Here is a 27,799-nt window from a genome sequence, read left to right on the forward strand (position 1 = left end):
CTACCAGTATGTATTTTTTGGAGTGTGGGAGGAAACCAGAGCACCCAGAGGAATCCCACGCAAACACGGGGAGTACATACAAACTCCACACAGATAAGACCATGGCCGGGAATCAAACTCAAGACCCCAGTGCTGTGAGGCAGTAGTGCTAACCACTGACCCACTGTGCTGCTCACAATGGAGCAAATACAATGATGAACTGTGTATAGCTTAGGATATAATCTGGGCAGAAATAAAACAGGTGTAGTGGAATAACTTCAATAGTGCAGCTTTAACCATAGGTATCAGGAAAACCAAAAATACACAAAAATGCACAATAAAGGTATGGCAGGCTATGCATAAGATTCACAGTGTCTGGAGAGCAGGTAATACAAAGGGAACAGCAGGACCAGGAACACAAGGGAAGCAGGATACTGGATTGCAGAATATCCAAAACACAAACTCGAATAGCAGAAGGCTGGAAATATTGGCAGAACACTCTTCTCAGGTAACAATTAATGACCAACACATTGCAGAGTTAGAGGCAGGAATATAAGGCCGGGAAAACAGGTGCCGGTAATCAGAACAAGGAAAGGATATTAACTTCTATAGATAATGTTGCACAGAGTTGGTTGAACAGAGGTACTGCAAGTGTTCAGCAAAAATAATACAGTCATAACAAGATATAGAAACAGAGAGTTCGAGAATCACTTCTTAACGAAGGAAATCAACAGACAGTCAAGTAAATAAAAATGTAAACATTTTCTGTAAAGGGGCTAAGAAAATGAGAGGCCCAAAGACATGTATATATGTATACAGAATAGTAATGTATTAAAAGTAATTGCAGTGTTGGGGAGCAAATTAGTCTATGGTATACAAAATAATACCAAAAAATGGATACTACCCACATATATATAAGGAAATCTAACAGTTAATTTGCATAAAGATGCAGAGATTCACCTGTTATTTAAGGAAAGGAGAAAATGCAAGGAATTCATTAAGGCCCTGTGGGAATCTACTCTGCATTTTGTGGTTTGAGTATTGTTTTCTTTTTAGTAGTTTGAGATCCAAGTCTCCCCATCAATACTGTTAGAAATGTTGTTAATACATATACTGTAGATCTTAATGAACAAATTGGGCCTGATTCATTAAGGCATACATACTGAGCGCAATGTGTGCTTGTCTTAGAACGCACGTAAATCACCTGAATTCAGCAAGGAGCGGATGTGAAGATAGATGTGGTGATGAATACAGGTCTGCTCTACTCTACTAGACAAGACACTGCAGGATATGTTCAATACCAATTTGAAATATAAAGTGCAGATTACTAGTGAGGATCATAAAAGGATCAGTGGTACCTAGCAGCACAGAATAGCCATTTGAGTCCCTGTAATATCAACACAGGAACATTGGGCAACACGGTGGCTCAGTGGTTAGCACTTCTGGGTCACATCACTGTAATGACGAGTTCGATTCCCAACCATGGGCTTTTCTGTGTGGAGTTTTGTATGTTCTACCCGTGTTTGCGTGGGTTTCCCCCGGGTGACCCGGTTTCCTCCCACACTCCCAAAACATACTAAAAGGTTAATTGTCTGTGTGTGTGTGTGTGTGTGTGTGTTAGGGAATTTAGACTGTAAGCTCCAATGGGGCAGGGACTGATGTGAGTGAGTTCTCTGTACAGCACTGCGAAATTAGTGGCGCTATATAAATAACTGATGATGATGATGATGATTTGTCAAATACAGCTCTATATGAAAGTTCATCCATCCAATTTAAATTATAATTACTTAAATTCTGTACTATACTCTTTGCTCCTCTTTTCTAACTCATCAATTAATTTTTTGATTTATCATTGAAGATAACTCCCCTGCATAAGGTTTTTTGCTCTTGATATCCCAGGCCGGCAGTACACTCTTTTTCACCCCTCAGCGGTGGCAGTGAACTGTGATGACGCGTTCCTCAGTGTGGGGCGGGAATGGGAGAAGTAGATGAAGATATCTCACTAACTCTCAGCCAATGCAGTTTTCTGTGGCTGTGTGCACTAGCTCTGGGTAAAGAAATTGTATCAAACCTCAAATAAAGAGAACTAATATTTACATCTGACAACATGTGTTTGGAATGATAAAAATAAGAGATATGATCTCTGTAAATTGTTTCCAGTAAACTGAACAATAATGACCACTTTCCTGCACATTTTGGAACTCAAGAGTGAAATCTGGCACGGTGGCCAAATATATAAAGCTTATAAAATAAATAAAAATGTACGTACACTTACAGTAAATAGCAACATATATACATCTGTCAATGTTATTAGTTAATGCATTAAAACTATGTTAGGATTTAGCAATGCAGCCCTATTTAACAAACATGTTACATGTGTAGGTGAGGATACATCTATAATCTGCTGTTCTCAGTCTACTCATACTTTACTAATGACAGAAGGAAATGAATGATGGATGTGCAATGTAACAACATATTAGAGACCTACAGGGGCGGATCCAGACTTTTGCTATACCCCGGGCGATTTTAGGGGGGGCGATTTAGGCCCCGCCCCCTTTCTAATTTCTAAGGCTGACGGCGGCTGCACAGTATGTGCAGGTCCGCTCGGCAGTGACAGTGTGCTGTCCCGCTGCTCTAATTGTGTTTAAAACACAATCAGAGCAGCCGGGCAGCACATAGTCACTGCTGAACGGACCTGCACAGTGTGCAGCCGCCGGCAGCAAGCCCCTGCTAGGGGGGGCGATCGCCCCGATCGTTCCCCCCTGGATCCGCCACTGGAGACCTAGGAAAAAAGTGATGTTTGATGACAGCTGCAAATTAACTCTGTGATACAGGAGATTACAAAACTCTTAGGTATTGTGGATGGTTATATCATACTTGCCAACTTTTCCGGAAAGTCCGGGAAACTCCCAAAATTCAGGTCAGTCTCCCGGGCTCCCGCGAGAGCTGGCATTTCTCCTGCATCCCAGGACTTCCTTGTCAAAATGACGCAATTTGCCAAGAATTAAATTAAAGGATCTGCCTAGCTCTTCTCATTGCTTTATTTAGACTACAATACCTCTGCAATTGTTTCAACGCAGGGGTTAAGGATATAAACCATAGTTACCTACTTTCAGTAGGCGACGTCCGGGAGAGGGGCGTGACTAATAGGCGGGAGGGGGCGGGGCGCCTCGAATAGCGTCATTTTGGCCCCGTCCCCACAAGTAAAATGACGTTTTGTCTCGGGGGGCGGGGCCAAAATGACGGGATTCCTGGCGAATTGCGTCATCCTTCTCTATCTGGCCCATTTCCTAGTGACATAATGCTTTCTCTAGTTCCTGGCCAGAGCCCAGCGCACGCATGTGCATGGGTATGGTCACACAATTGGGGACGAGGCAATGCGCCGTTGGGGTGTGGCTAGCACAATAAAATCACTAGGTCCTGAATTCCCCAGAGCGTGACATTTGTCCAAGCACTCTTGTGTAGTATAGGAAGAATGCAGTGTGTACAAGGGGTTAAACCAAACGGGTAGTCAGGAAGCCAGGAGTCAGATATCAGGATAATCGAATAGAGCCCAATATCCAAGATCAGGGTCAGGAGTGGCCGAGTCAGAAGCTGGGAGGTCAATCAGAAATAAGGAACAGAACCTGGAGTGCTGGAGCATGAGGATACCTGATACGCTGGCACCACTAGGGTGCATGCTATAAGTAGAGGGAGCTGAAGCCTGATAGGCCAGGCTGAGATTCGGCGGTCAAATCGTCACTGAGCGCCAAAAATGCAGCTGGTTTGTGTTAACGGGACGCAGAACCCAATGCACATGCGTGCGCTGGGCTCTGGCCAGGAACTAGAGAAAGCATTATGTCACTAGGCAATGGGCCAGATAGAAAAGGTGGGTGACTATCCCCACAGAAACAGGCATATACACCACTTAGGAGGCATATCTCTTGCACCTGCTAAAGGGCAGGAGCAAATACTGATGATGACTTGGTGTAAACCACGCGCATATGCAGCAATGCGAAGCTGGAGGCAGCTTGAGATGTGTATGGTCCTGCATATAGGTGGAAATACGCTATTTTTGGCATACGGTTTTTTAAGAGTAATTTACGCCCACTTTGCAATCAAAGTTGCATCAACCACTATCTTTGAGTTACTCTTTACAACAATAAGCAAATAAACCACACGTGGGCTTGTGCTGACAGTGAGGACAGATTCCAACAGCTTACCAGCTCCTCATGACATGCACAACCTCAGTGTTGTCCCCAAAATGAAGATTAACACACATTAGATACAACAGTCTGAAAATGTTTATATCAGAGCCTCAACCCTTCCTATACCAATGAACACTTCTCTTATAGCCAGCCATATATACAGTACCCAGGCTTTGTTCTGCCTCCACCCAACACTGTCATTATTCTTATTAACAGTTATTTATTTATCTAGCATACTTTATAGCACTCTACCATTGGGACCAATCACAGTAATAAAACAAGACTGGGTTTTAACAGACAAGGCCCTGCTTGCAAACTTACAGTCTACAGGAAAATAGGAGTCTGGGGATGAGTAGGGTGTTTGAGTCTTGAGAAAATATAACTATAAATTTTGGGGCTCAGGCTAGAGGGCTGGTAGTCGGATAGACTAGCTTAGGGAGGATACAAAAATTGTCACCAAAAAGAAAACCATCTTAAAAAGGAAACATAGTAAAGCAAACTTGATCCTGATTCAGACAGTCACTTAAGGTAAACCACATCATGTGCCACTAGATTGTAGGAAACCATTTTTTGCTCCATTTTTAAGAGGCCTGAACCTATAATCTTAGCAAACAGTATGCTAGACAGGATGTGGCAAATACACCCAGGTGGTCCTTTCGTTTCTTTATAATAAAAAGGGAGAAAGAAGAAAATCTACCTTCCAGCTAACACAACCTCCAGCAGCCTTGGTGGTTGGCAGGATTGTAGAGTATACGGGGGCCAGGAAGTCAAGATCGCTGGGTTTGTGATATTATAAGCAAAGGGTACAAAATTGTGTTGAGAGTGGTATCCAGGAAAAATGTTTTTGTTAAATTACAAACTAATCCATCATGCAAACGCTGACATCTCCCAGAACCTTTACCAAGGTACTAGGATGCCCTCAGGAAGCAGGGAATTGCAGGTGGCCTTATATGGTCAATATTCTGGTAGTAGGGAAGTCAGAACTCAGAGGCCGAACAAAAACGTAATCTGCTTTCTTCAACAACATAGTTGAATCATAACTAAAGTTAAGAGTCACTTTGGATTATAAATACAGTCAAGAGTCACCTTGTACCTTCCCAAAAGCTGCAATTTCTGGGAATACAGATAAACCCAGTGAAATACAAAACATTGGTGATTCAGTATCGGCAACAATCTTCAATAAGGGATTGTCTCAGGCTGTTAGGGATGTTTTACTCGTTCCATGGGCGAGATATGAGGAACCTTCAACTAGATGTACTCGATCAGTCTTTAAGACTTACACAGAGCACAAGGGAGTCTCTGCAATGGTGGCAGCATTTTAGGAGAAGTGAATATCACTCTCAGAACCAGAATGGACTCTGTTACACCACAAAAAAACAAATGAAAACTAAATGTAAACATTCTAGAAGCAAGGGCTGTGTGGTGGGCAACACAACATGTCCTACCTCAGTTGCAACACAAACATCTTAAGATCTTCTCAGACAACCAGATGGTAGTGGCATTCACAAACCAACAAGGAAGCACAAACCGACAAGAGCAAAACCGTGATGACAGAGGTAATAGCGATAATATCATGGGCAGAAAACAATGTTTCAGCTATTTACATATTGGGACAACAAGGTGACAGATTATCATCAAAATTTAGCAAATCTTCTCCCATCCAGACTCCAAAGTAGAGGGAATAAATGCTCTGAGAAGATCTTGGAGCTTCAAACGGGGGTATGTATTCCCTCATGTTCCTCTCCTTACACGCACACTGAAAAAGCAGTAAAAGTATTAGCGGTTCTTCCATTCTGGCCCTCTCAGCTATGGTTTGCAGTAGCATTGGATATGCTCCTAGGAAAATGTTAATCACAGGAAAAACAAAGTAATGTTATAGTAAACATTAAGGAATTTACTGAGTATCAAGAGCAAACAGAAAAAAACAAGCCCTGAGGTAATGCAAAGATGAGTAATTAGCCACAATATAATGCAGGAATCATGCTGTAGTATAACAGTCTTTTATTTCAACACAGATATAAACAATATCTCTGAAGAGTCCTGTAATCGCGGGGAAGCCGCACTAGAGAGTAATAGATAGTTACTGAAGTCCATGGCTGGGAATTCTAAGCAGAACTATATATTGTGGCAAGAGCCCGCTACTGCTGAAGCACACGCGAACAACTTCTTCCCTTTTATGTATTTTTATTGTCAGGATGGTTAATGTTTTGACACCGTACAGATTTCACAGCAATACTTGGAGACCCTAAACGCTAGCTAGACATAGCCCAGCTCTCTCAAGACCAGCCAGCTTCCCCAGCGTTGATCTCAGTGCACAAATGATACAAACAAGCTTTTATACCTGATACTCCTCCCCCAGCCTTAGCTTGATGGACAGGTGACACACCCACCTTCTCTTTAAAAAGAAACGCCCCATCACTGGCTCTGTTTGCACTAAAGAGACACACTCTGTCTGTTTGCTGAGAGGAAGGATTTCTCTGCATTTAAGTTAACCAAACTTAAACTATTGTTTGTTACACATAGGTCTTTACATTCAATCTAGGTGCATTGCTGCACAAATATTTTACTTTACTTCCCTGATTTCTCTGCATATTGCCATCTAAATGCCTCCTTTTGTTGCAATATAAATCGATGTAGATGCAGATGCAGCCCAGAAATCGAGCCAAATATAAGCATAGCAAGGAACCACCATCATACAAGTATATATGATGCAATCCAGGTTTTAGGATACAAATTAATTCATAACCAGGAACAACAGACACAAGGTCAGTTACAAATAGAACGCTGGTACAGGAACCAGGAAGCTAGCATGTCCAACACTATCACTGGCATTAAGTGCATTATAGGTGAGGAAGACACAGCTGAAGTCCATAGCAAATCTGAGTATCCAGCAGTATACAAGACAAATTTAACCCTAAAAATTGGCCTCTAACACTTTGGTCAGCTCTTTTCCATCAAGGAACTATTTTTTTACCCAAAACTAGAGACACTCTACTTAACTCTTGAGCAATGATGGCTAGATCTCCACACCATCAAGGTGCTATTGTAAGCAAGAAAGAAAAATTCTTCCAAGATTTACATAAAGGCCTTGCCTTTAGTACATTGAAAGCACAGTTTTTTTTTTACTTTGCATGTTCCTAGACACAAGATTGGCATTAGATTATCTGGTGAGAAGATTTTTTTTCAAGCAGCTAAAAGAGTTGGTCATGTCATCAATTTTTTTTTTGCCATCTTGGGACCAAAATCTTGTTTTGGAGGCTCTAGTATAGGAACTGTTTGAATCCTTAAATAAAGCTTAACTTAAATGGGTTACATTCAAGGTACTATTCTTAGTGGCAATCACATCTGATGGAAGAGTGGGAAAAATTAAGGCTTTATGGAGCAAGGAACTATGTTTAAACATGTACTCCGATAAAGTAGTGCTACGAACAAATCCAGCCTAAGGTAATTTCCACATTTCATATCTATCAAGATATTGTATGCTCGTCCCTTTGTCCAAAGCCATGTAATGAAAGTGAGAAAAGATGATATACTCTAGATCTTGACAGAGCAATTCCTGCATATCTCTCTAGAACAAAGGAATTCAGGAAGACAGATCATCTCTTTGTACTTCCTGAAGGTCCATATCCAAAGATACTCTTGCAAGGTGGATTTGAGTAGTGATTTCAAAGGCTTCTAAGAGGAATGGAGGGGAGGTGCCAAAATACTGAGGGTGCATTTCATAAGGGTGGTGGCAACTTCCTGGGTACACAAGGCTCACGCGTCAGAAAATGATCTATGCAGAGCAACAAGCTGGGTATCACTTTATACCAGGAGTCAGGGAATTTTTTACCTTTTACCCCAAAATATATTTAGATAAACCAACGTTACCTCCTTGATTTGAAAGAAAGGAAATCATATATTATTAATTATTGGAATTCTAAATTTTATTGAATCTATTCAAAATTTCTTTGAAAGCTTCAACTATAAAACTTCAGGTTTTGGAGAAATGATGTTGCTTCATTTTTGATACGAGAGCATCAATATCATTTTGATGTCAGAGCAATTTGGATATAGTCTTCAGTGTCCAATTGATTTCTCTGCTTTGTTTTTATGTTCGTTAGAGTGGAAAATCCTTGCTCGCAACGGTAGGTTGTTGCAAAAGGCAGCAACTTTTTGACTGCCTCCTCATGTGCAATTTTGATTACCTTTGCAGCTGTTGACATCCAAACATATGACAGATCTGCTTTGTTTTTTCAAATGCAATACGTGCTTCATTATTGCATCGAAGCTCAAGAAGTGCCTCTGCCAACCCTTGAGGTTCTTCTGGTACAACAGCAATTTCATATTTAAAGGGATAACAATCCAACTGACAGTATGTGAATCGGCAGCATTACCCCCAGGAATTTCATTTGGGATAATTTACACCTGTTCCATGACCACTGGTTTATACCTTCTGCATCCCTTCTGGATGTCTATACTCCAGGGTGTGTCAACTTTTCCTGCTCATCTGACTGTTATCCCAAATGGTAAGGCTGCAATTGAGAGCTTCAAGGAATTGAAACTATGGGTGAGTATAACATTTATTTATATAGCGCCAGCATATTCTATAGTGCTTTACAATTGGGAACAACACACTAATAAAATGAAAACGTGCACTGGGTGGACCTTAATTACACCCATGCACTTACTAACATACAGCAAGTACCCCTTTGGGGTGATCCGATGTATTATATATATTGTATATGGGCTAGAAGCTGAATATAGCGTGGTCCATAAAATAAAATGAAAAGTACCGTTATAGACTCAAGTCTAGATGATAATGTTGTTCCACACAATAAATCAGTCCTCCAAGGTCCGTAAAGATGTATCATCCGTTTGGAAGAGCTGTATTCCTGAATAAAAAATCAACCGCCCGATGATAAGCGCTGCTGGTGATCTCAATGTCCAATCAGAAGATCGCAAGTGATGCTGGGTAATGTAGTTCATATATTGTGGATAATAGTAGATCCTCCAGCGTTGGACACTGGTATAACCGCAACCACCGGCAGTGCCTTTCCAATGCGTACACGGCACCCAAGGAAGACCAAAGTAATTGATCAATATAAAAAACTTTATTGTAACATACATTTTTTATATTGATCAATTACTTTGGTCTTCCTTGCTTCTAGCCCATATACAATATATATAATACATCGGATCACCCCAAAGGGGTACTTGCTGTATCTTAGTAAGTGCATGGGTGTAATTAAGGTCCACCCAGTGCACGTTTTACCGGTTATATGTTAACTGATATGCAGTTTGTATGTGTGGAGTTATATGTTCTGTCACTGAGTGCTATAGGATTTTAATACAGGATTAACATTGGGCTCTTGGGAGAGAGTCTCTCTATGTGCTGCTCGTGATAGGGTGTGTTTTTTATCTCTGAATTTGAGCGCTTGTTCCCATTATATATATATACACTAATAAAATGAGTCTGGGTATTACAGGTAAAAGGGCCCTGCTTGCAAGCTTACAATCCATAGGGTTTTATTGTATTTTATTGTATTGTATTTAATCTATCAATGCTGGGATTTGGGCGACAAGATGGCTAAAATAATCTTGAAAAATACTCTTATATTATAATGTGGAGATTTCTTTACATAGCCAAACTGCAGATGCAGACTGACACGTTACCTCACGTGCCTATTACTTAAGAGTAACAGGAGTTGTTATCATCATTCCCACATCCAAACCAGGAGAAACATTTTCATGCTGTGAACAGACAATTACTGTGTATGATGAAAAACAGACATCAGCTTTAGACTAAGTTTTGGGACCTGCTACAAATTAACTAAGAGGCATCATTTGTAAGAGTGTTCCATATTTTTTAATAAACTGAAATTAACCGCTGCCATAAAAGTGCATGTGGCATTGATTTATACATGACCTAAGTAGCTTTTCATACTTCTGTGCAAAATATGGAAAAGCCAACCACTCATAATTTAATGTATAGCACAAGTGGAAGAAATAGCATTCAGGAGCTTCAACTTTTGGAGTCGGCCAATGTTTAGGCAGCCAGTGATTATGTGATCAACTGACATTAATAGAAATGACTCCCAAACCTTAGGTGCCAGCATTATTTTATTTCTTTAAGCTGTGTTAGCTACCGTGCTAATGTTATCCCAACCTGATGTATGCTATTAAATACATCAAAATCCAACCTCTTTCAATGTTAGTACTACCCCTTTCAATAAAAAAATATTTTCAGGTTTTCAGACACTTTTTATTAAATGCGGTAATTTCGTGTGTATGAAGATTTTTATTACATTGCTCTGACAGCAAAGTACAATTCCAAAGACGCTCCATTCTCTACTCCTTTATCTCATTTCATTAAAGTTGCACCCACTGCTCGAAGTGGGGTGGTACGCACCGATATCACACACCGGCACTACTTTGCCCCACTTCCTTACATCACCCAGGGCCGGCAGAACGCAGGGTAAGCAAGGCATGCAGGGGGGGCGAGCCACGCTGTCCCGCTTCCCTACCGGCCCTGTAAATTCTTGCTCACCGACTGCCGGGTGTGATGTCATCACATTCCGACACTGTCACAGAGGAGCGGCGCAGAGAGAGGAGCCGGAAGACTGAAGAAAGAAAGAAGGGGAAGAGAACAGAAGAAGATTATAGAAAGGCAAGTAAAGAACGGAGGGGGCAGTAGTGAGATGAAGGGGGCAGAAATAGTATGAAGAGGGCAGCCGTGTAATGAAGGGGGCGCAGTGTGTTGAATGTGGCAGCATAGTAACGAAGAGGGTGCAGTGATTAAGGGGGCAGCAGTGTGATGAATGGGGCACAGGGAGAAAAGGGTCAACAGTGTGATGAAGGGAGCAGCAGAGTGTTGAAGGGGGTAGCAGTGATGAAGGGGGCAGCAGTGTGATGAAGGGGGCACAGTGAGGAAGGGGCAACAGTGTGATGAAGGGGGTAGTAGTGTGTTGAAGGGGGCAGCAGTGATGAAGGGGGCAGCAGTGTAATGAAGGGGGCACAATGTGATGAAAGGGCAAAGGTGTGAAGGAGGGTGCACAGTGTGATGAAGAAGGTGAGGCAGTGAGATGAATGAGGGGTATAGGTGTGATTTCACTAGTGAGAACGAATAATAGGAGCAGGAACAGGGAGAGATAGAGAGGATTAAGGAGTAAAGGAGTATGGGAGGAGCGAGAGAAGCAGAATGTGATACACAGAGGAGAGCAGGTAGGGAAGGAGAGAAGGGGATATCTGCATTGAAGATAGGGGTACATAGAAACAAAGAGAGGAAACAGATAGGGTAATATGGAAGATATAAGGGGCTATTTTGGTAAGTTTTATTACAATATTATGGAGATATGAGGGAAAATGTAAGTACAGAAAGGAGCCATAAGGAAGTAGTGGAAGGACACAGAGGAAAAGTAATTGGGTACAGGTGATGTGCAGGACACAGATTGGATAGCTTTGCATCATTTAATATGTTTTATATTATACTATATAGCATTAAAATGCATCAAAAATTATTTCCACTAAATCTTCCCAGGGCCCAGGCCCCCTGCCGTTCATTTCATAGTGAAAGTTCCATACTATCACTTCTAAATGTCCACTTCGACCACTGGTTGCTCCGCAAAGCCTACTCAAGCTAGGAACATGGCCAATTTCTGCTCCTCCATAAACTCCAGACGCACAGGAGGACAATACACCAGGTTTTTTTTGTTTGCTGCACTGCTGACACTTTATAAAAAAAAAAAACCCTTCACTAAGATCTCAAAAGTCTCAAAGAAGAAAGGGGGTCTTCAGGTTTATAGAGGAGCTCTGCAGTGTTAACTTATTTCCCTAGTGATTTATTTTCCAGTTATCAAACTATTAAAATCTATTCATTTGTTATAACATGTCTCTGAGTACTCAGATGCTCAGCAATGTCCCTTAATGCCGAGGGAGGCAGCCTGTAGCTCTCCCCTCCCCACCTGGTACTGATATAACCCAGACCTATGCTACTACAATACAGCAGCTACCGCTGAGCTCCCTGACCCCGCCCTCCACTGCTCTCCACCCTCCCCTGCTCTCCACCTACTACAGCGCTTGGCTCCGCCTCCAGCAGCCGTGACGCAGCACGCAGGATACGTCGCAGCGTGACTCCTCTGACGTCACATCCCGGCTTCTGCGCCACTGATAACTCGGCACCGGGCAGCAGTGCGTCAGTCCAGGTAATGTATCTGACAGACACAGACTAATACACCCGCTGTGCTGTGTGCACATATATGTCCATGTAATACACATGCCCATATGTACTATACTGACTCCTTGTGTTAGTAAGGGAGCTGCAATGTATTATATATACATCTGTCTATGTAGTGTATCTGTCATTGGTATGTGTTATGCTGTTCTGTCTCCTTGTGTTAGTAAGGGAGCTGCAATGTACTATATGTACACATATATGTTCATGTAATCCACATGCTCTTATGTGTTATGCTGTTCTGTCTCCTTGTCTTAGTATGGGCATTGCAATGTAGTGGCTCAGTGGGTAGCACTTCTGCCTCTCAGCACTGGGGTCATCAGTTCAATTCCTGACCATGGCCTTATCTGTGTGGAGTTTGTATGTTCTCCCCGTGTTTGCGTGGGTTTCCTCCGGGTGCTCCAGTTTCCTCCCACACTCCAAAAACATACTGGTAGGTTATTTGGCTGTTATCAAAATTGACCCTAGTCTCTCTCTTTCTCTGTGTGTGTGTACATTAGGGAATTTAGACTGTAATCTCCAATGGGGCAGAGACTGATGTGATTGAGTACAGCGCTGCGGAATCAGTGGTACTATATAAATAAATGGTGGTGATATGCATACACACATTTCTATATAGTGTAACTGTCATTGGTATGTGCTATACTGTTCTGTCTCCTTGTGTTAGTAAGCGCACTGCAATGTACTATACGTACACATATATGTTCATGTCATCCTCATGCCCTCATTATGTGCTATACTGTTGCTCTGTCTCATTGTGATAGTAAGCGCACTGCAATGTACTATACGTACACATATATGTTCATGTCATCCTCATGCCCTCATTATGTGCTATACTGTTGCTCTGTCTCATTGTGATAGTAAGGGCACTGCAATGTAGGATATATACATAGACATACAATATTGTGCAAAAGTTATAGGCAGGTGTGGGAAAAAATACTGCAAAATATGAATGTTTTCAAAAGTGAGTGTTAATAGTTTATTTTTATCAATTAACAAAATGCAAAGTGAATAAACAGAAGAGAGATCTAAATCAATTTTTGGAGTGACCACCCTTTGCCTTAAAAACAGCATCAATTCTCTGTACACTTGCACGAAGTCAGGGATTTTGTAGGATTATAGTCAGGTGTATGATTAACCAATCTTACCAAATGGGTGATAATGATCATCATTTTCATTTGTAACAGTCATTAACTGAAACAGAAACAGTTGTGTAGGAGGCTTAAAACTGGGTGAGGAACTGCCAAACTCTTCTGCAAAGATGAGGTTGTGGAAGACTGTTCCATGTCACGGGTCATACACCCTGGCAAGACTGAGCACAGCAACAAGACACAAGGTAGTTAGACTGTGTCAGCAAGGTCTCTCCCAGGCAAAGATTTCAAAGCAGACTGGGGTTTCAAGATGTGCTGTTCAAGCTATTTTGAAGAAGCACAAATAAACAGGCAAATTTGAGGACGTAGAAGCAGTGAAGAAACTTAGTGCATCAGATAAGACACATCATGCTTACTTCCCTTCAAAATATGTCCAGCAGTGCATCGGCTCAGAACTGGGTTAAACCAATGGGACCCAGGTACACCCATCTACTGTTCAGAGAAGTCTGGGCAGAAGTTTTCATGGAAGAATTGTGGCCAAAAGCCATTCTTTTAACCTGGAAACAAGGCCAAGCGACTCAACTATGCACAAAAACATAGTTACTGGGGTGCAGAAAAATGGCAGCAGGATGTATTTGGATGTAACAGAAAGCAGTTTGTTCACCGAGGAGCTGGATAGCGGAGCAATAATGAGTGTTTGCAGGCAACAGTGAAGCATGGTGGAGGTTCCTTGCAAGTTTGGGGCTGCATTTCAGCAAATGGAGTTGGGAATTTGGTCAGAATTAATGGTGTCCTCAGTGCAGAGAAATACAGGCAGATAATTGTCAATCATGGAATACCACCAGGGAGTCGTCTGATTGGCTCCAACTTTATTCTGCAGCAGGACAAGGACCCCAAACATACAGCCAGTGTCATTAAGAACTATCTTCATCAAAAAGAAGAGTTCAGTCCTGGAAGTGATGATATGGCCCCAACAGAGCCCTCATCTCAACATCTTTGAGTCTGTATGGGATTACATGAAAAGACAGTAGGATTTGAGTAAGCCTACATCTATGGCTGATCTGTGGTCAGTTCTCCAAGATGTTTGGAACAACCTCCCTGCTGAGTTCTTTCAAAAACTGTGTGCAAGTGTACCTAGAAGAATTTATGCTGTTTTGAAGGCAAAGGGTGGTCACACCAAATATTTATTTGATTTAGATTTCTCTTCTGTTCAATCACTTTTCATTTTGTTAATTGATAAAAATAAACTATTAATACTTTTTTATTTTTGAAAGCATTTTTACTTTGCAGCATTTTTCCACACCTAACCAAAACTTTTGCACCGTATTGTATGTCTATGTAATCCACATGCCCTTATTATATGCTATAATGTTGCTCAGTCTCATATTGTTAGTCAGGGCACTGCAATGTACTATACATACACACACATGTCCAAGTAATGCACATGTCATTGTTGTGTATTCCAGTGTTTCTCTTTCTCCTTTTGTTAGTAAGGGAGCTGCAATGTGCTATAGGCTATATACACACATATCTTCATGTAATACCTTGTATGTTGTTATATGACGGTGTTCTGTGCTGTGTATATGCATTTTCTCCATTTATCTGTCAATAAATGTTTTTTTGTAGACATTAACACATCCGTCCATGCTACTACTGTTTAATAGTGTGTCAGAGCTACAAACACTTATACTTTATATCCGTCGTATTGTGTCACGAGTGCCCTGTGCTGCTCTGTAGAGACATACACACATACACACACACGTAATACGCTGTATGCCCAGCTTGTCACTAGTGTTTTTATTTGCATTAAAAAATGCAATTGGAAAATTGCATGTTATTGAAGATCACTGTAGGCTTCCAAAGTATGTTTAATTGCGATAAACGCAAGTGACTGGATCAAGATGCGTTTGGAATCATGTGGACTCAATGTATCCGAACGCTAGTAAAAATGCTAGAGGGAATTGGGTTATTCAAAACAAGGAGTTCTATTTTTAGACTTGATTTCATGTGTTGTAGCATGTTCAACACTAGTACTAGAATGATTCTTATTAACACCACTGAGTACAAAGCCTAAATGATCTGTTCTGTAATCCACGTGACTCCTCCATCTCCCATACCATTGTGTGCTCTGTACAGTCATGGCCAAAATTTTTGGAGAATAACACACACATTATTTTTCACAAAGTCTGCTGCCTCAGTTTTTATGATGACAATTTGCATATACTCCAGAGTGTCATGAAGAGTGATCAGATGAATTGCATTTAATTTCAAAGTCCTTCTTTGCCATGACAATGAACTTTATCCCAAAAACATTTCCACTGCATTTCAGCCCGGCCACAAAAGGAACAGCTGACATGTCAGTGATTCTCTTGTTAACACAGGTGAGAGTGTTGACAAGGACAAGGCTGGAGATCACTCTGTCATGCTGATTTAGAATAACAGACCAGAAGCTTTAAAAGGAAGGTGGTGCTTGAAATAATTGTTCTTCCTCTGTTAATCATGGTCACATGCAAGAAAACACATGCAGTCATCATTGTTTTACACAAAAAAGGCTTCACAAGCAGGCAGGTATGAGTGCATCTGCACGCACAGTGAGGCAAAGACTTTTGGAGTATGGCCTGGTGTCAAGAAGGCCAGCAAAGAAGTCCCTTATCTCCAGGAAAAACATCAAGGACAGACTGATATTCTGCAAAAAGTACGGGGATTGAACTGCTGAGGACTGGGGTAAAGTCATTTTCTCTGATGAATTGGATCTCAGATTGTTTGAGGCATCTGGAAAAACACTTGTCCAGAGAAGGAAAGGTGAGCACTACCATCAGTCCTGTATCATGCCAACAGTAAAGCATTCATGTGTAGGGAGCCAAGGAAGTAGGCTCACTTACAATTTTGTCTAAGAACACAGCCATGAATAAAGAATGGTACCAAAACATTCTCCAAGAGCAACTTCTCCCAAACATCCAAGAACAGTTTGGTGATGAACAATGCCTTTTCTAGCATGATGGAGCACCTTGTTATTAGGCAAAAGTGATAACTAAGTGGCTGGAGGATCAAAACATCAAAATTTTGGGTCTATGACCAGGGAACTCCCCAGATCTTAATCCCATTGAGATCTTGTGGTCAAACTTCAAGAGACAGGTGGACAAACAAAAACCCATAAATTCTGACAAACTCAACATTGATTAGGCAACAATGGGCGGCCATCAGTCAGTATGTGGCCCAGAAGTTGATTGACAACATGTCAAGGCGAATTGCAGAGGTCTTCAAAAAGAAGGGTAAACGCTGCAAATATTGACTCTTTGCATAAACTTAATGCAGTTGTCCATAAAAGCCTTATGACATGCTTGTAATTTTATTTCAGTATACCATAGCATTCAAACACTGATGAATTTGAAATTATTACTTTGCTTTATTACTATCCAGCAATAGCAAAAACATGACTTTAAATATATATATATATAATCAATTATAGTACAGGGGCCAGGAGGTGAGCACTTGGTTTCTAAGGCCACTGGGATGGTGTCATCTGCGATGAGGTCCTCGCCACAAAGCCCTGCATAAAGCTATTTGTATACTGTATTGTACTTATATGCTCTTTTGTGTCATATCCTTACATGGAGCTAAACCTCGCTTGTTTTTCTTTTGTGCCGTGGAGTGTCTCCGGACAGGTCGCGGGGGCACTCTGTGGCGAAGTAACCTTGTGGATTGTGCCTTGCACTCCATAAAGTAGCTCAGGAAAATCAGTGATGGTGAGTTACCGTAGTACCCAGAAATATGTGCAGCTGAACATCGTGATGTTTGGCCTCACGTCGCCAATAATTGAATTGAATAGTAAATGTATTTAAAAACACAAGATCACCTAAGTGACTAGGTGGAGAGCAATCACCAAACAGATTTATGTAGTAGTTATACACCGATGAGCGCTAGATCTTATGTGTACTAAAATGCATAAAGTCTATATGTAAGAAAAGTGTGTCTAGTCCAAAAACAATTGTATAGTGATACAAATCTGTGTCAATCTTTCTTTTTTTCCTCGTGGTAGAGAGATATCCTCCCAAAATTTAATGTATACCAAATATACAATATAGAAAGAAAACACCTGTATATAGTGTAGTATTTCTCGATTGGGTAGGTGACAACACAGCTATACGAAAATATATAATTCAATAGCGAATCATACCAGTGATATATATTTAAAAAAAGGTGCGTGAGTGCGTTTATATTCAAATGAAACCAGAAACGCATCCATCACCACTTGTGGTAGCAAATCTTCAGCCCTCTTAGGTAAATCTGCTTACTCTATTGCAGATGAAATGGTCCATTCATATAAAAGATTCCACATGAAGACGCCAAAACTCTCATATATGGGATTCATAGAGAAAATGATAGGCATATAGTACATTACCTCTAAAACTATTTTACCATTTAAAAACAACTAAAATTCAAATGAATAACATTAATTTTCAGGTATGATGTCTCTTGGGATATTCTCCCTACCGGATTTTGTAGATCTTATTCGTAAGCAGACGTGTCTTTGTAGGGCCCTAAAAATCCAGATGTTATGCAAAATAGGGCAGGTGGATATCCTTGGATAATGATAAGAACACTAAGGGGTATATTTACTAAACTGCTGGTTTGAAAAAGTGGAGATGTTGCCTATAGCAACCAATCAGATTCTAGCTGTCATTTTGTCGAATGTATTAAATAACTAGAGTCTGGTTGCTATAGGCAACTTCTCCACTTTTTCAAACCTGCAGTCTAGTAAATATACCCCTTAATCACCAAAGGGAGCCCACTACATTTCCACATGCAATCATCTATATATAAAATGGTGTTGCTCAGTTCCATACCGTTAATCTGTTTAAGTGTGGGGTGCACACAAAGGTATAGTTGAAAAAATACAAAAAGAATACTGCAGAGACTTGACTTGGCGTGGACAAGCTGTTTTGTGCTTTTTTTTTTTTTGGTACAAAAGATGTAAGTTAAAAATGTGTAGTTTTATGTATCATGAGATTATGTTTTTGCTAATGATGCACTAAAATTTAGTTATATGCTGCAATTATATGATTTATACCATCTTCACTGAGTGTGTACTGTTCCATAGTCATATAACTGACGTGTGTGTAATGTATTGCATGTCTCAGTGTTGTGGAGCTATGATGTGTGTAGCACTCTAATAATAATAATATCTTTTATTTATACTTGTATAGATATGTTCAGCTGTCAGCAAGAACCTTTAACATCTCTTCAGAATAAATGTTGATTCTTGCTTATTCTGTATACCTGGTCGCGGGAATAATGTGCTTAAAGTGGCGTTGTGGACACATTTAGTTTGATCACATAAATAGTCAAATAGATTGTATCTTTGTCCAGTTTCCAAAATTAGCCTCCATCAACAGCACATGCCTTACTATATCAGTCTGTGCCAGCCGGTAACCCTCCCCAACCACCATTCCCGAGACCAGCCTGCCTCCTGTGACCATGCGCCTACCCTGAGCGCATACCGGCCTGCCTGCCTCCTGTGACCACCTGTCTACCCCAGCACGTGCCAACCACCTCACTGTATTAGGCGCGCCACCTCTAGCACATTACTGTACCAACCTGTGCATCACCAGCAGATGCCAGCCGTCTGTACTCCTTTTCATGGCACTAGCCAGCCGCCTGTGCCCCCTCCCCCAATCTCTTCAGCACATGCCAGTCTCCTGTGACTACCCCCATTTACCATAACACACTGTGAAAATTGTTTGTGATTCCTAGCATATGCCAGTCACCTATGACCACCCCTCTCCCCCAGCACATGCCTGTTGCCCCCTTCCCCTTTCTTCCAGCTGGCACATGTCTATGTGTGAGCTGAATGGATCGCCTTTAGGTCAGGCTGTGCATTCAGTGTACCAGTCAGGATAATTTCAGCGGGTACAGATCGCATGCACAGTATGCTATGAGTGTGGACAGAGCTGTACTTCTACACACAGGATCCCCAGTAATGTGGTCACTGGGGTGGCTCTGTCTGTAGTATTATCACAACACATGTACAATAGCATTGCATATATGCTGAACGGCTAATGTGAAGTTTGGTTGGGGGAAGATGGAGGGTGGTGTCAGGAGGACATGAGCTGGTCACTATAGCAACTTGGCGCATGTCAGTTCTAGGTCATGCCAACACTATGTTACAGATAAACAAGAATTTATTCCACGTACTTCCAAGTAATGAGAATATCATGTTCAGACCTCATTCAGCTGCAGAAATAATAAAAAAAAAATGGATAAAATTGAGGAATAATTGAATGATAATTAACTGAATTTTTTTACCTTTTTTTTTTTTCATTTATTTTTTATTTTTAGATACTGAAAAGAAGAAAATGGCGAATGTTTCTGACATGTATGATGTGACCTGGGAAGGTAATTCACAATTGCTTGTGATCACTATTACTAACTCTTTAGAATTCCCCCCCCTACTTAAAACAAAAGTAAAGTCTGGCTGTGGACATCTTGAGTAATGGATAAGGGCTGTCAAATTTAGCTATGCAGCTATTTATTTTTAGTGAAGCTGGTTTATTTAGCACATTAAGGTGAAATTATGTAAAAAAAGACGACACTTTTATTCAATGTAATATCCTGCTAAAATGAGGCCCTTGTAGTGTTGGACTAATAGTGGCTACACATGTGACGATCTCACCCTAGGACAGTTTGCTCGCAGCGAGCCTTTTAACTTCATCTTCCCTGATTGGCTGGTGACTCGCACTCCCTTCCTGATCATTAATCTGTCAGAATTTTAGTTCTTAGAATGGCCTTTATACATATATAGAATTATGGGGAATTACTCGATTTGGGGAAGCTCCTGAATGAATTTGTTTGATTTGTGCCACACTCAGTTGTTGGAATGTTTTTAATGCATTATCAGCCCTTTTTAAATTATTAACCCTTTGTTATGTAGCTGCACTTATTACGCATTACTGGAGTGGAGATTCAAACCCAAATTCTATAGAAAACACACACATTAACCCAGAGGTGGAACCAGTGAGCTGTGGGCCCTGATGTAAGGAGGAGGGAACCAGTGGGCCCCATTATCTCCATGGGCCCCGCTGCACGGCTCCTGCTGCACCAATGGTAGTTCCGCCACCGCATTAACCCATCCGTGTGTTTTTGGGCTGAGAGGAATCTGTTATAAGATTAGCAATGTAAGCAGTTACTGCATTCATGTGTGCTGTACAGTATCACTAACAGTTTACCTGTTATACAATTTTGGGAAATCTAATGTTAATAGAAGAGTCTGAGTAAAACCTAATTGCAATGTGCAGTTAGTCTCTCACACAAGCATTACTGAGAAAAATCCGCTATACAACTGTACCCCTCCATCTCTTTAGTGGTATTTAAATTAGCCGTTGGTGTGGGCAGAAGTCCCTGTGGCACTGTGATCATTCAGAGCATTATCATAGGATGTGTATCAGGATCACACTGACATGACCGTTCCAATACATGGACTGTTAACTTTCTTATTAACAAAAGTTGAATATAGAAGCAACTGTATAACTATCACACACAGGAAGTGATGGCAGGAGACATACATGTCACCGTCCTCAGGCCTTGCTAGGGAATTTGGGAACTAAAGACAAGGCGAGTCACATTTGACAGAATGGGCAGCAGAGATTTTTAGTACGATTACAAAGACATTAACACTTGGGGGTAAATTTATCAAGCTGCGGGTTTGAAAAAGTGGAGATGTTGCCTGTAGCAACCAGAGAGAATAGTTTAAATAGTAGAATTGCACCGCACCAAGTGGACTATTATTATTCCTTTTATATTTATGATAGACAGATATTTTACTATAATACTTAATGGAGGGTGCACTCACACACTTAATTTTATTAATAATTATTAAGATTTATAACCAACAGATTAGATCCATCAAAGGACTTGTAGCGAAATATTAAAAGTTGAATATGAAAATATAATTACATAGGAATTTGTAAACTGTTAAGTTACCTAACTGCGACGCTGCTCAATATTTATTATAACATCAACACTATTCGTTGAACAGACCAAACTTATAGGTAAAGACCAGTAAACTAGTTCCACCTGTAACCAATAGAGAATTGTCAGAAATTTAGTACCCTAATCATGTGCTGTTTTTAATAATACACATATATGGGTGTGATCAGGGCCGTAACTAGGGCTGTGCGATAGGGGCGACCGCCCAGGGCGCAACGCTGAAGGGGGGCGCAATTTAGGAATATTTTAGGTTAATTTGGTTAAAATTGAGGGCTAGGGGGGCGGCATTTGTCTTTCTCGCCCAGGGCGCTAGAATTCTAAGTTACGGTTTTGGGTGTGATATTCCAGGAATATTAGTTTCCCTATCAATTCTATATATGATATCTAATTCCTGTTGGGTCCATTAATTTGTCCCAATCATTGTTATGGGACTTGATAATCCCCTATTCACTTTCTTATATTCTTCTTCTCCCCCTTTGATAATTAGTATGATAGATGATATATGTTCATTCGTTCTCACTGAACGGATATCATACACACAAGGCTGGTATACAGTGGTTCATGTGAGTCCCTAATCTCAGAGGACCCTTAGGGAAAATTGCTGCTTTTTAGTAAAAATCATTTGTTAGCTGCCTAAAGATGCATTATTTAAGTAACTGGTCTTTGAATATTGATAGGTCTAAATCATTGAGAGGCAGCGAGTGCAGCGTCTGCCGACGCGCGTTTCGCTATAAGGCTTTGTCAGGGCCTATAGCAACCAGTCAGATTCTAGCTGTCATTTTGTAGAATGTATTAAGTGATAGCTAGAATCTGATTGGTTGCTATAGGCAACATCTCTACTTTTTCAAACCCACAGCTTTATAACTTTACGCCCTGGACTTTAACAGCTTTAAATGACTTCTTTGAGCTAAGATTATTAATTTGCAAGCAAGCTAATTAGAATTATAACCTCACTTTTTTTTTTCTTTCTAGTTTTATGGTTCTATTATATTTAATATTTATAATCCGTAAGTGGAGCGCCCTGCATATTAACAGTAAACCTATGTTTAGTAGTGTTACCTGTTCAGATGTGTTTAATGTGTCTTATAAGTGACAGGTACATTTCTGCTTTAATGGCTGTGTACAAAGTTTACACTGACAACCAGAGGAACTATTCCTAGCTGAATGGACAGTATTCATAATGAACATTTTACTGCTAAGCTCCCATCTGTTGTGCCCACGTGTAATCGCTATCAAAGTTTCCTTGACGCGAGTTTGTGTGAGGCCTCCAAAACCACAAAAGGTGCCAGTAATACTTTTATTGTTTGTACAAAATAGAGTTCCCTATTAAATAGTTACCTGTAGTGTAGATGCGTGTTCCCTTTACAAATGGCTGTAGCATGCAAATCAGATGCTAGTTACACTAGAGTATTGTGCTGGAAACTGACGGGGACCACGGCAGTATATGTCTGATAATGAAACAGATCCGCATGTGAATTAATGCGGTATAATGCTGCCAGTGCAGCCTTAGCTGATGGATGGACTGACCAGAAAAAGGAACAAATTAGGGGAACTTAACAGTGCTGAAGACAGTGGAGTTACTAAAGGGGATGCGTCTGCTACAGGCCAGCAATGCAAAAGAACAGCGTGGAGCAAGCGCCTGTCCATACTGTGCGTGCTCAGAAGAGGCCTCAGAAGGTCTTGTGAGCGCAAAGAGGGGTCTTGGGAGGCTAGATTGGCATCTCCGAACCCCAACTTTTTCTGTAGGCCCGGCAGTGTACTGTTCTGCACTTGTCAGGAAGGATTCCTCTTTAGTGGCATTTGATACCCACCCAGTGAAATGGAGGCATTTACCATCAACACTTTTAAATAAATTCTCCAAGCATCAGTTTTTCAGGCCCTATAACCTAAGCACATTAAATTAACGTTGGCACAGCTCTCTACGTAGAGTCCATCAAATATGACTCTGTTACTGCGTCTGCCAGTTATTAATGTAAAGATTACTTGTCATTTGCACACAATTGTACATTAGACCATTATTTGATCTAATCTAACTAACATTAACTCTTTTACAGCAGTAATCTTCTAAACATCAGGCTGGTATATGCTGATGGATCAGAACCAGGTAGAGAGAAGGACAGCCAGGGACCCAAGACAGAAGGGAGGAGGTCCTGGGACCCCCCCTCCCTGTAATCCTGGGAGGTGGTCCATTGCCTGCTGCCACTAGGGGCCATAGTACAACATCACAGACAGAATACTAGTGATATGGGGCAGATTTCAGGGATAAATTACCTCAGATAGTGGCAGGATGATAGAGAGGAGCAGCACACAGGGAGTGTCTGTCAGCGTCCAACTGAGAGATATTACCCCCGCAGAGCACGGGAGAGAGATATTATCCTTCTGAGGATGGGCGAGTAAACATTGCTGTGAGAGAGAGATGAGGGTGAGCTAGAGAACCACCATTTTGGATGTGACTGCCCCATTGATATTCTGTCCATGTAGCCGTTAAGAAGGTGGTGCAGAAGGAGACTAGGGATGTATATAGGAACTGTACATATTTATCGCTGCTACAATATAAGAGTGTGCTGGAGTGTAAATAAAATATATTTTCCAATAAAGAGATGGTCTAGCGCCTAAATTATTGAGACTTCTGATTACACTGCACCACCCAGTTATGTCACCTGTGTCCCAACATCTACACCGAGACTCTGTAATAATAACTTGCATGTGCGGAGACCTGGTCATCTGCATCCACGCCAGGAGCTAGCCAGGGCTGAGAAGGATGTGCACTGCCTCAACACTACACACATTGACTGGGGGTCACACATGTGTTGTGCTATCTAGTGGCATGCACATGTCTTCTTTTTCAAACAAAATTTATGCCATGCCAGTCATCACTATCACTGTAACTTGTGCAAATTACACGGCTGAAACAAGCGTATTCAAGAGAAGGACTTGAATCAGCCGCATCTGCGTTCATAGGCAAACCGAGGGGGTTTCCTAGTGCACGGAAACCCCCCTTCAAGCCTGGAGCACTGTATAATTGAGTTGGCTGGACACTGCCCACACTTCACACGGCTCTGCTTGAAAAGGGAGAGCTGCGTGCACCTAACAGTAGTGCACGCAGCATTACCCATGTATATTATGTGGATAGGAAGAGTTGGAGAGCAGCCAAGCACTGTCTAATATTATAGCCACACCCCCGTGCATGCTGGTCACGCCCACTGGTGGTATGATGTGGAAACTCCCCTCTACAAATCCTGCATTTGCCCCTGGTGTTGGCATGCCCTTCCTACTCCCACTAGGCCCTTCAAGTTGTAGGCAGTGGTAAATGTCGTTTGCGTGCAGACATGAATTGCATGCAGTTATGTTCATTGGTGTATGGTCCTTAACATACACTGAGCAACTTCACGCAAGATACGGCACGCAAACGGACTTCTTTCCGAACAGGCCCGAGGTGTATACTGTTTCCATACCACACATAGAAAAATAAAATATATATAATTTATAATTGAGCTAACTGAACAGTGCTTTCATTGTATTTGTTTTAACATCTGTTTATGTATAAGTTTATAATTGGCCCAGCATCAAAATGCAGTCTTGTAACAGGTGATCTATATTAAGCTGTCACTCTAAACATCACAACCAATAAAGTTTTATTCATCTTAAAAAATCCCTCAGCCTTTAATTACAGTTGAGAAGACCAGAGAAAAATAAGCCATTTTTCCACAAAAGAGATGGAATATTCATGACCAGATAAAACAATCTTGGAGCCAGGTTAAATAACTGACGTGAAGCATCAGTGTCCAAAAGGAAGTCTAGGAGCACTAAATTTTCTATGTGGAACATCATCTTTCTTCCCCCAGTATTTCCTTTTCAAAGAAAATATGGAGTTAGCAAAGCTTTTAATACTTTCGTAAGTACTGTCTGCAGTTAGCAATGATGTTCTTGCCCTAAGTGCCATCTTAAAGTTCATTTGTGAAATGCATCCACATTAAAGGGAAACTTGTTTGAATTGATTACTAAACTTTATCTCAGCTTTATGTGAACTAGTAGTATTATGGTAACCGATAATCTTTTGTCTTTTCTTGTCTTTCTCGCTACCTTTTTATTTTCTTTCTCCAAGTGGCAATGTGCTCTTTTCTATGGGGTTTCTAGTATGTGCACTATGTGTAAAGCCCCATTGAAATGAATGGGCCATTGAATGAATGGGAGAAGCTCTGTATATTCTATAAATAAAATCAGCAGCATGCCACTCCCCATATTCCTCAACCCAGTGCTAGACAACCTGAACTGGGTCCTACTAAGGTAGGGGGATGGAGATCATGGGGTTCTCATGCTACCGTGAACACTAGCCCCAAGCTAGAACGCCTATGTTGATTCCCACTAAAGCAGAGCAGGAATGACTAGTCAAAACCAGCCCTAGGCTAGTCACCACAGGGCTGGAGACTTTATGGAGCGGAGAGGGTTGTGCAAAAAAAAAAACCCCACCATGAACTACTCTACAATTCAAGTTGCTTACCCTCACTTATAAAGCCCTATTTAATACTTTAAGCTCACCTTTTCCTTAAAGCCTTCCAGTCTCATGCCTAAACTCCCACCGGTCGGCTACCTCTCTTTCTCATCCCTTCTCCCCTTCTCCCCCTTCCTCGACTCCGTCTCCGTTTCTCCCGTCTCTCCGTCTCATCCATGTGTCTGTCTGTCTTCCCCTCCCTTTAGATTGTTCGCTCCTTTGAGCAGGGCTCTCCTACCTCCTGTTTCCATCACTTTTAACTGCGCTCTCCAGCTACTCAGCTCACCTCCTCTCAGTCCCTCTGCCCTCTGTCTCCTCTCGCTTCTCTCCGCTCCCCTCAGTGACTCTCAACCTGTCATCCGTGCCCACCCTCTTGGGCCATAGTTACCTGCCTATACTCACTTTTCCCCTCCCTCTCTTTCATGCTGTGCCTGAGCCCCCAGAGTTATAGTGCTTACTGTTACTTGTACTGTGCTGTTTCACCTTGTACTGTGCCATTGTTTGTCCTTGTACGGCGCTACGGATACTTTGTGGCGCCCTATAAATAAAAATTAATAATAATAATAATAATAATACTTCCCCCTCCTACATCTTGGGTCTTGTAAAGAAATACTCCCCTACTGGCCAAATATGTAATTTCAATGACCTTCACTTCTCGTTACCTATCACCCCCTCACACGCCTGCCTTCAGGACATTCCCTGTGCTGCTCCCCACATTTGTAACTCTACCCCACCCGATCAGACTTGTCCCCAACCTTGAATCTTTCAAATGCTAACTCAAAACTCACCTTTTCCCTTTTGTCTACAGACCCCATCCTAAGACAGTTCCCTCCTCACACTCCACCTGCCCCTTTCTCTCCACCTCAGTCGTCTCCGTTTATTACCCTAATCCTTGTAATGTTAACTCTCACATGTTTGGCCCTCTCTACTTCCTATCACCTCATTCTCTTTGCAATGTTTCCTTATTCGCTGATTTCTACAGATTCTATTGTTTCTTTGTCACTTATCTGACTTTTTTTGTTTGTTTGTTTGGACGGCAATGCTGGTTCTGTAGTGCTTTGTAATTAAATTTAAGATGATGATGACAATAATAATAATAATAATAAAATAAACACAGGCACTTTCGATAAATAAACTCTAATTGCAATAAAATCTCCTCAAACTTGTCTTGTAATCCAAGGGATAGTTTTTTAGGAAATGTTCTTAGTTTTTAAACCAATGGGTCCTCTTCTTGTAGTTCAAGGGAATTCATCTTGTAATGTACTGGAAACTAACCCCCCTTCACATCCAACAAAGGTGCGCCACCGCTGAATGATTGTGAACTAAATTGACCAGGGTTGCCCTTATCCGCTCTGTGAATCGCTCTAGCCTCAATTGGCTGGTAGTGAGGGGAGTCCAGGGTATTCCTGATTTGAACATTCTTATCAATGGCACATTCTATTAGCAAACAAGCAACATCCAAAAAACCATGCTACAGTGCAAATGTGCGCAGAGTCAGTTGTGAATCTGAACTGATAATGTACAAATTAACTGGATTGAGTTTTATTTTAACATGCATTTGCGTGTTTTGCACCTGCATTAAAACTGGAGTCCAGGCATACTGTTTAAACGGCAGTAGGTAATAGCCCTAAAGAAACATTTACATGTTAGTTCGGTGGTAATCGAGTTATCGATGATGTAAACACTGACAACGTTTACTCCTACATAATTATTGCGATAGTGAACAGAACGACATAGAAAAAATAACTTCTTGCCTGTAAAGAGACACAGAGGAAATCCGATGTAAGGAAAGGGCGACACTTCCAAATGACGTCACTTTCAACCGCGACATGGAAATTTCGACTTTTAAAGC

General features: G+C 41.3%; 1 protein-coding gene across 2 annotated transcripts in view; it reads left to right on the forward strand.

Annotated features, from left to right (window-relative positions):
- Nucleotides 1-12,279: 12,279 nt before the first annotated feature.
- The window catches only part of EMC2 (ER membrane protein complex subunit 2), a 56,091-nt gene continuing 40,571 nt past the window's right edge, over nucleotides 12,280-27,799 (forward strand). Inside the window, exons 1-2 of one of the 2 annotated variants that reach the window (XM_075213964.1) lie at nucleotides 12,280-12,349; nucleotides 19,809-19,865. In XM_075213964.1, coding sequence (XP_075070065.1) covers nucleotides 19,826-19,865 — 40 coding nt within the window. In that variant the 5' untranslated portion in view covers nucleotides 12,280-12,349; nucleotides 19,809-19,825. Of the gene's footprint in view, nucleotides 12,350-12,405; nucleotides 12,455-19,808; nucleotides 19,866-27,799 lie in introns of those variants that run through there. The other variant, XM_075213962.1, reaches the window with a different exon arrangement.

This window comes from Mixophyes fleayi, chromosome 5 (assembly GCF_038048845.1).
Source record: "Mixophyes fleayi isolate aMixFle1 chromosome 5, aMixFle1.hap1, whole genome shotgun sequence".
Taxonomy (NCBI): Eukaryota; Metazoa; Chordata; class Amphibia; order Anura; family Limnodynastidae; genus Mixophyes; species Mixophyes fleayi.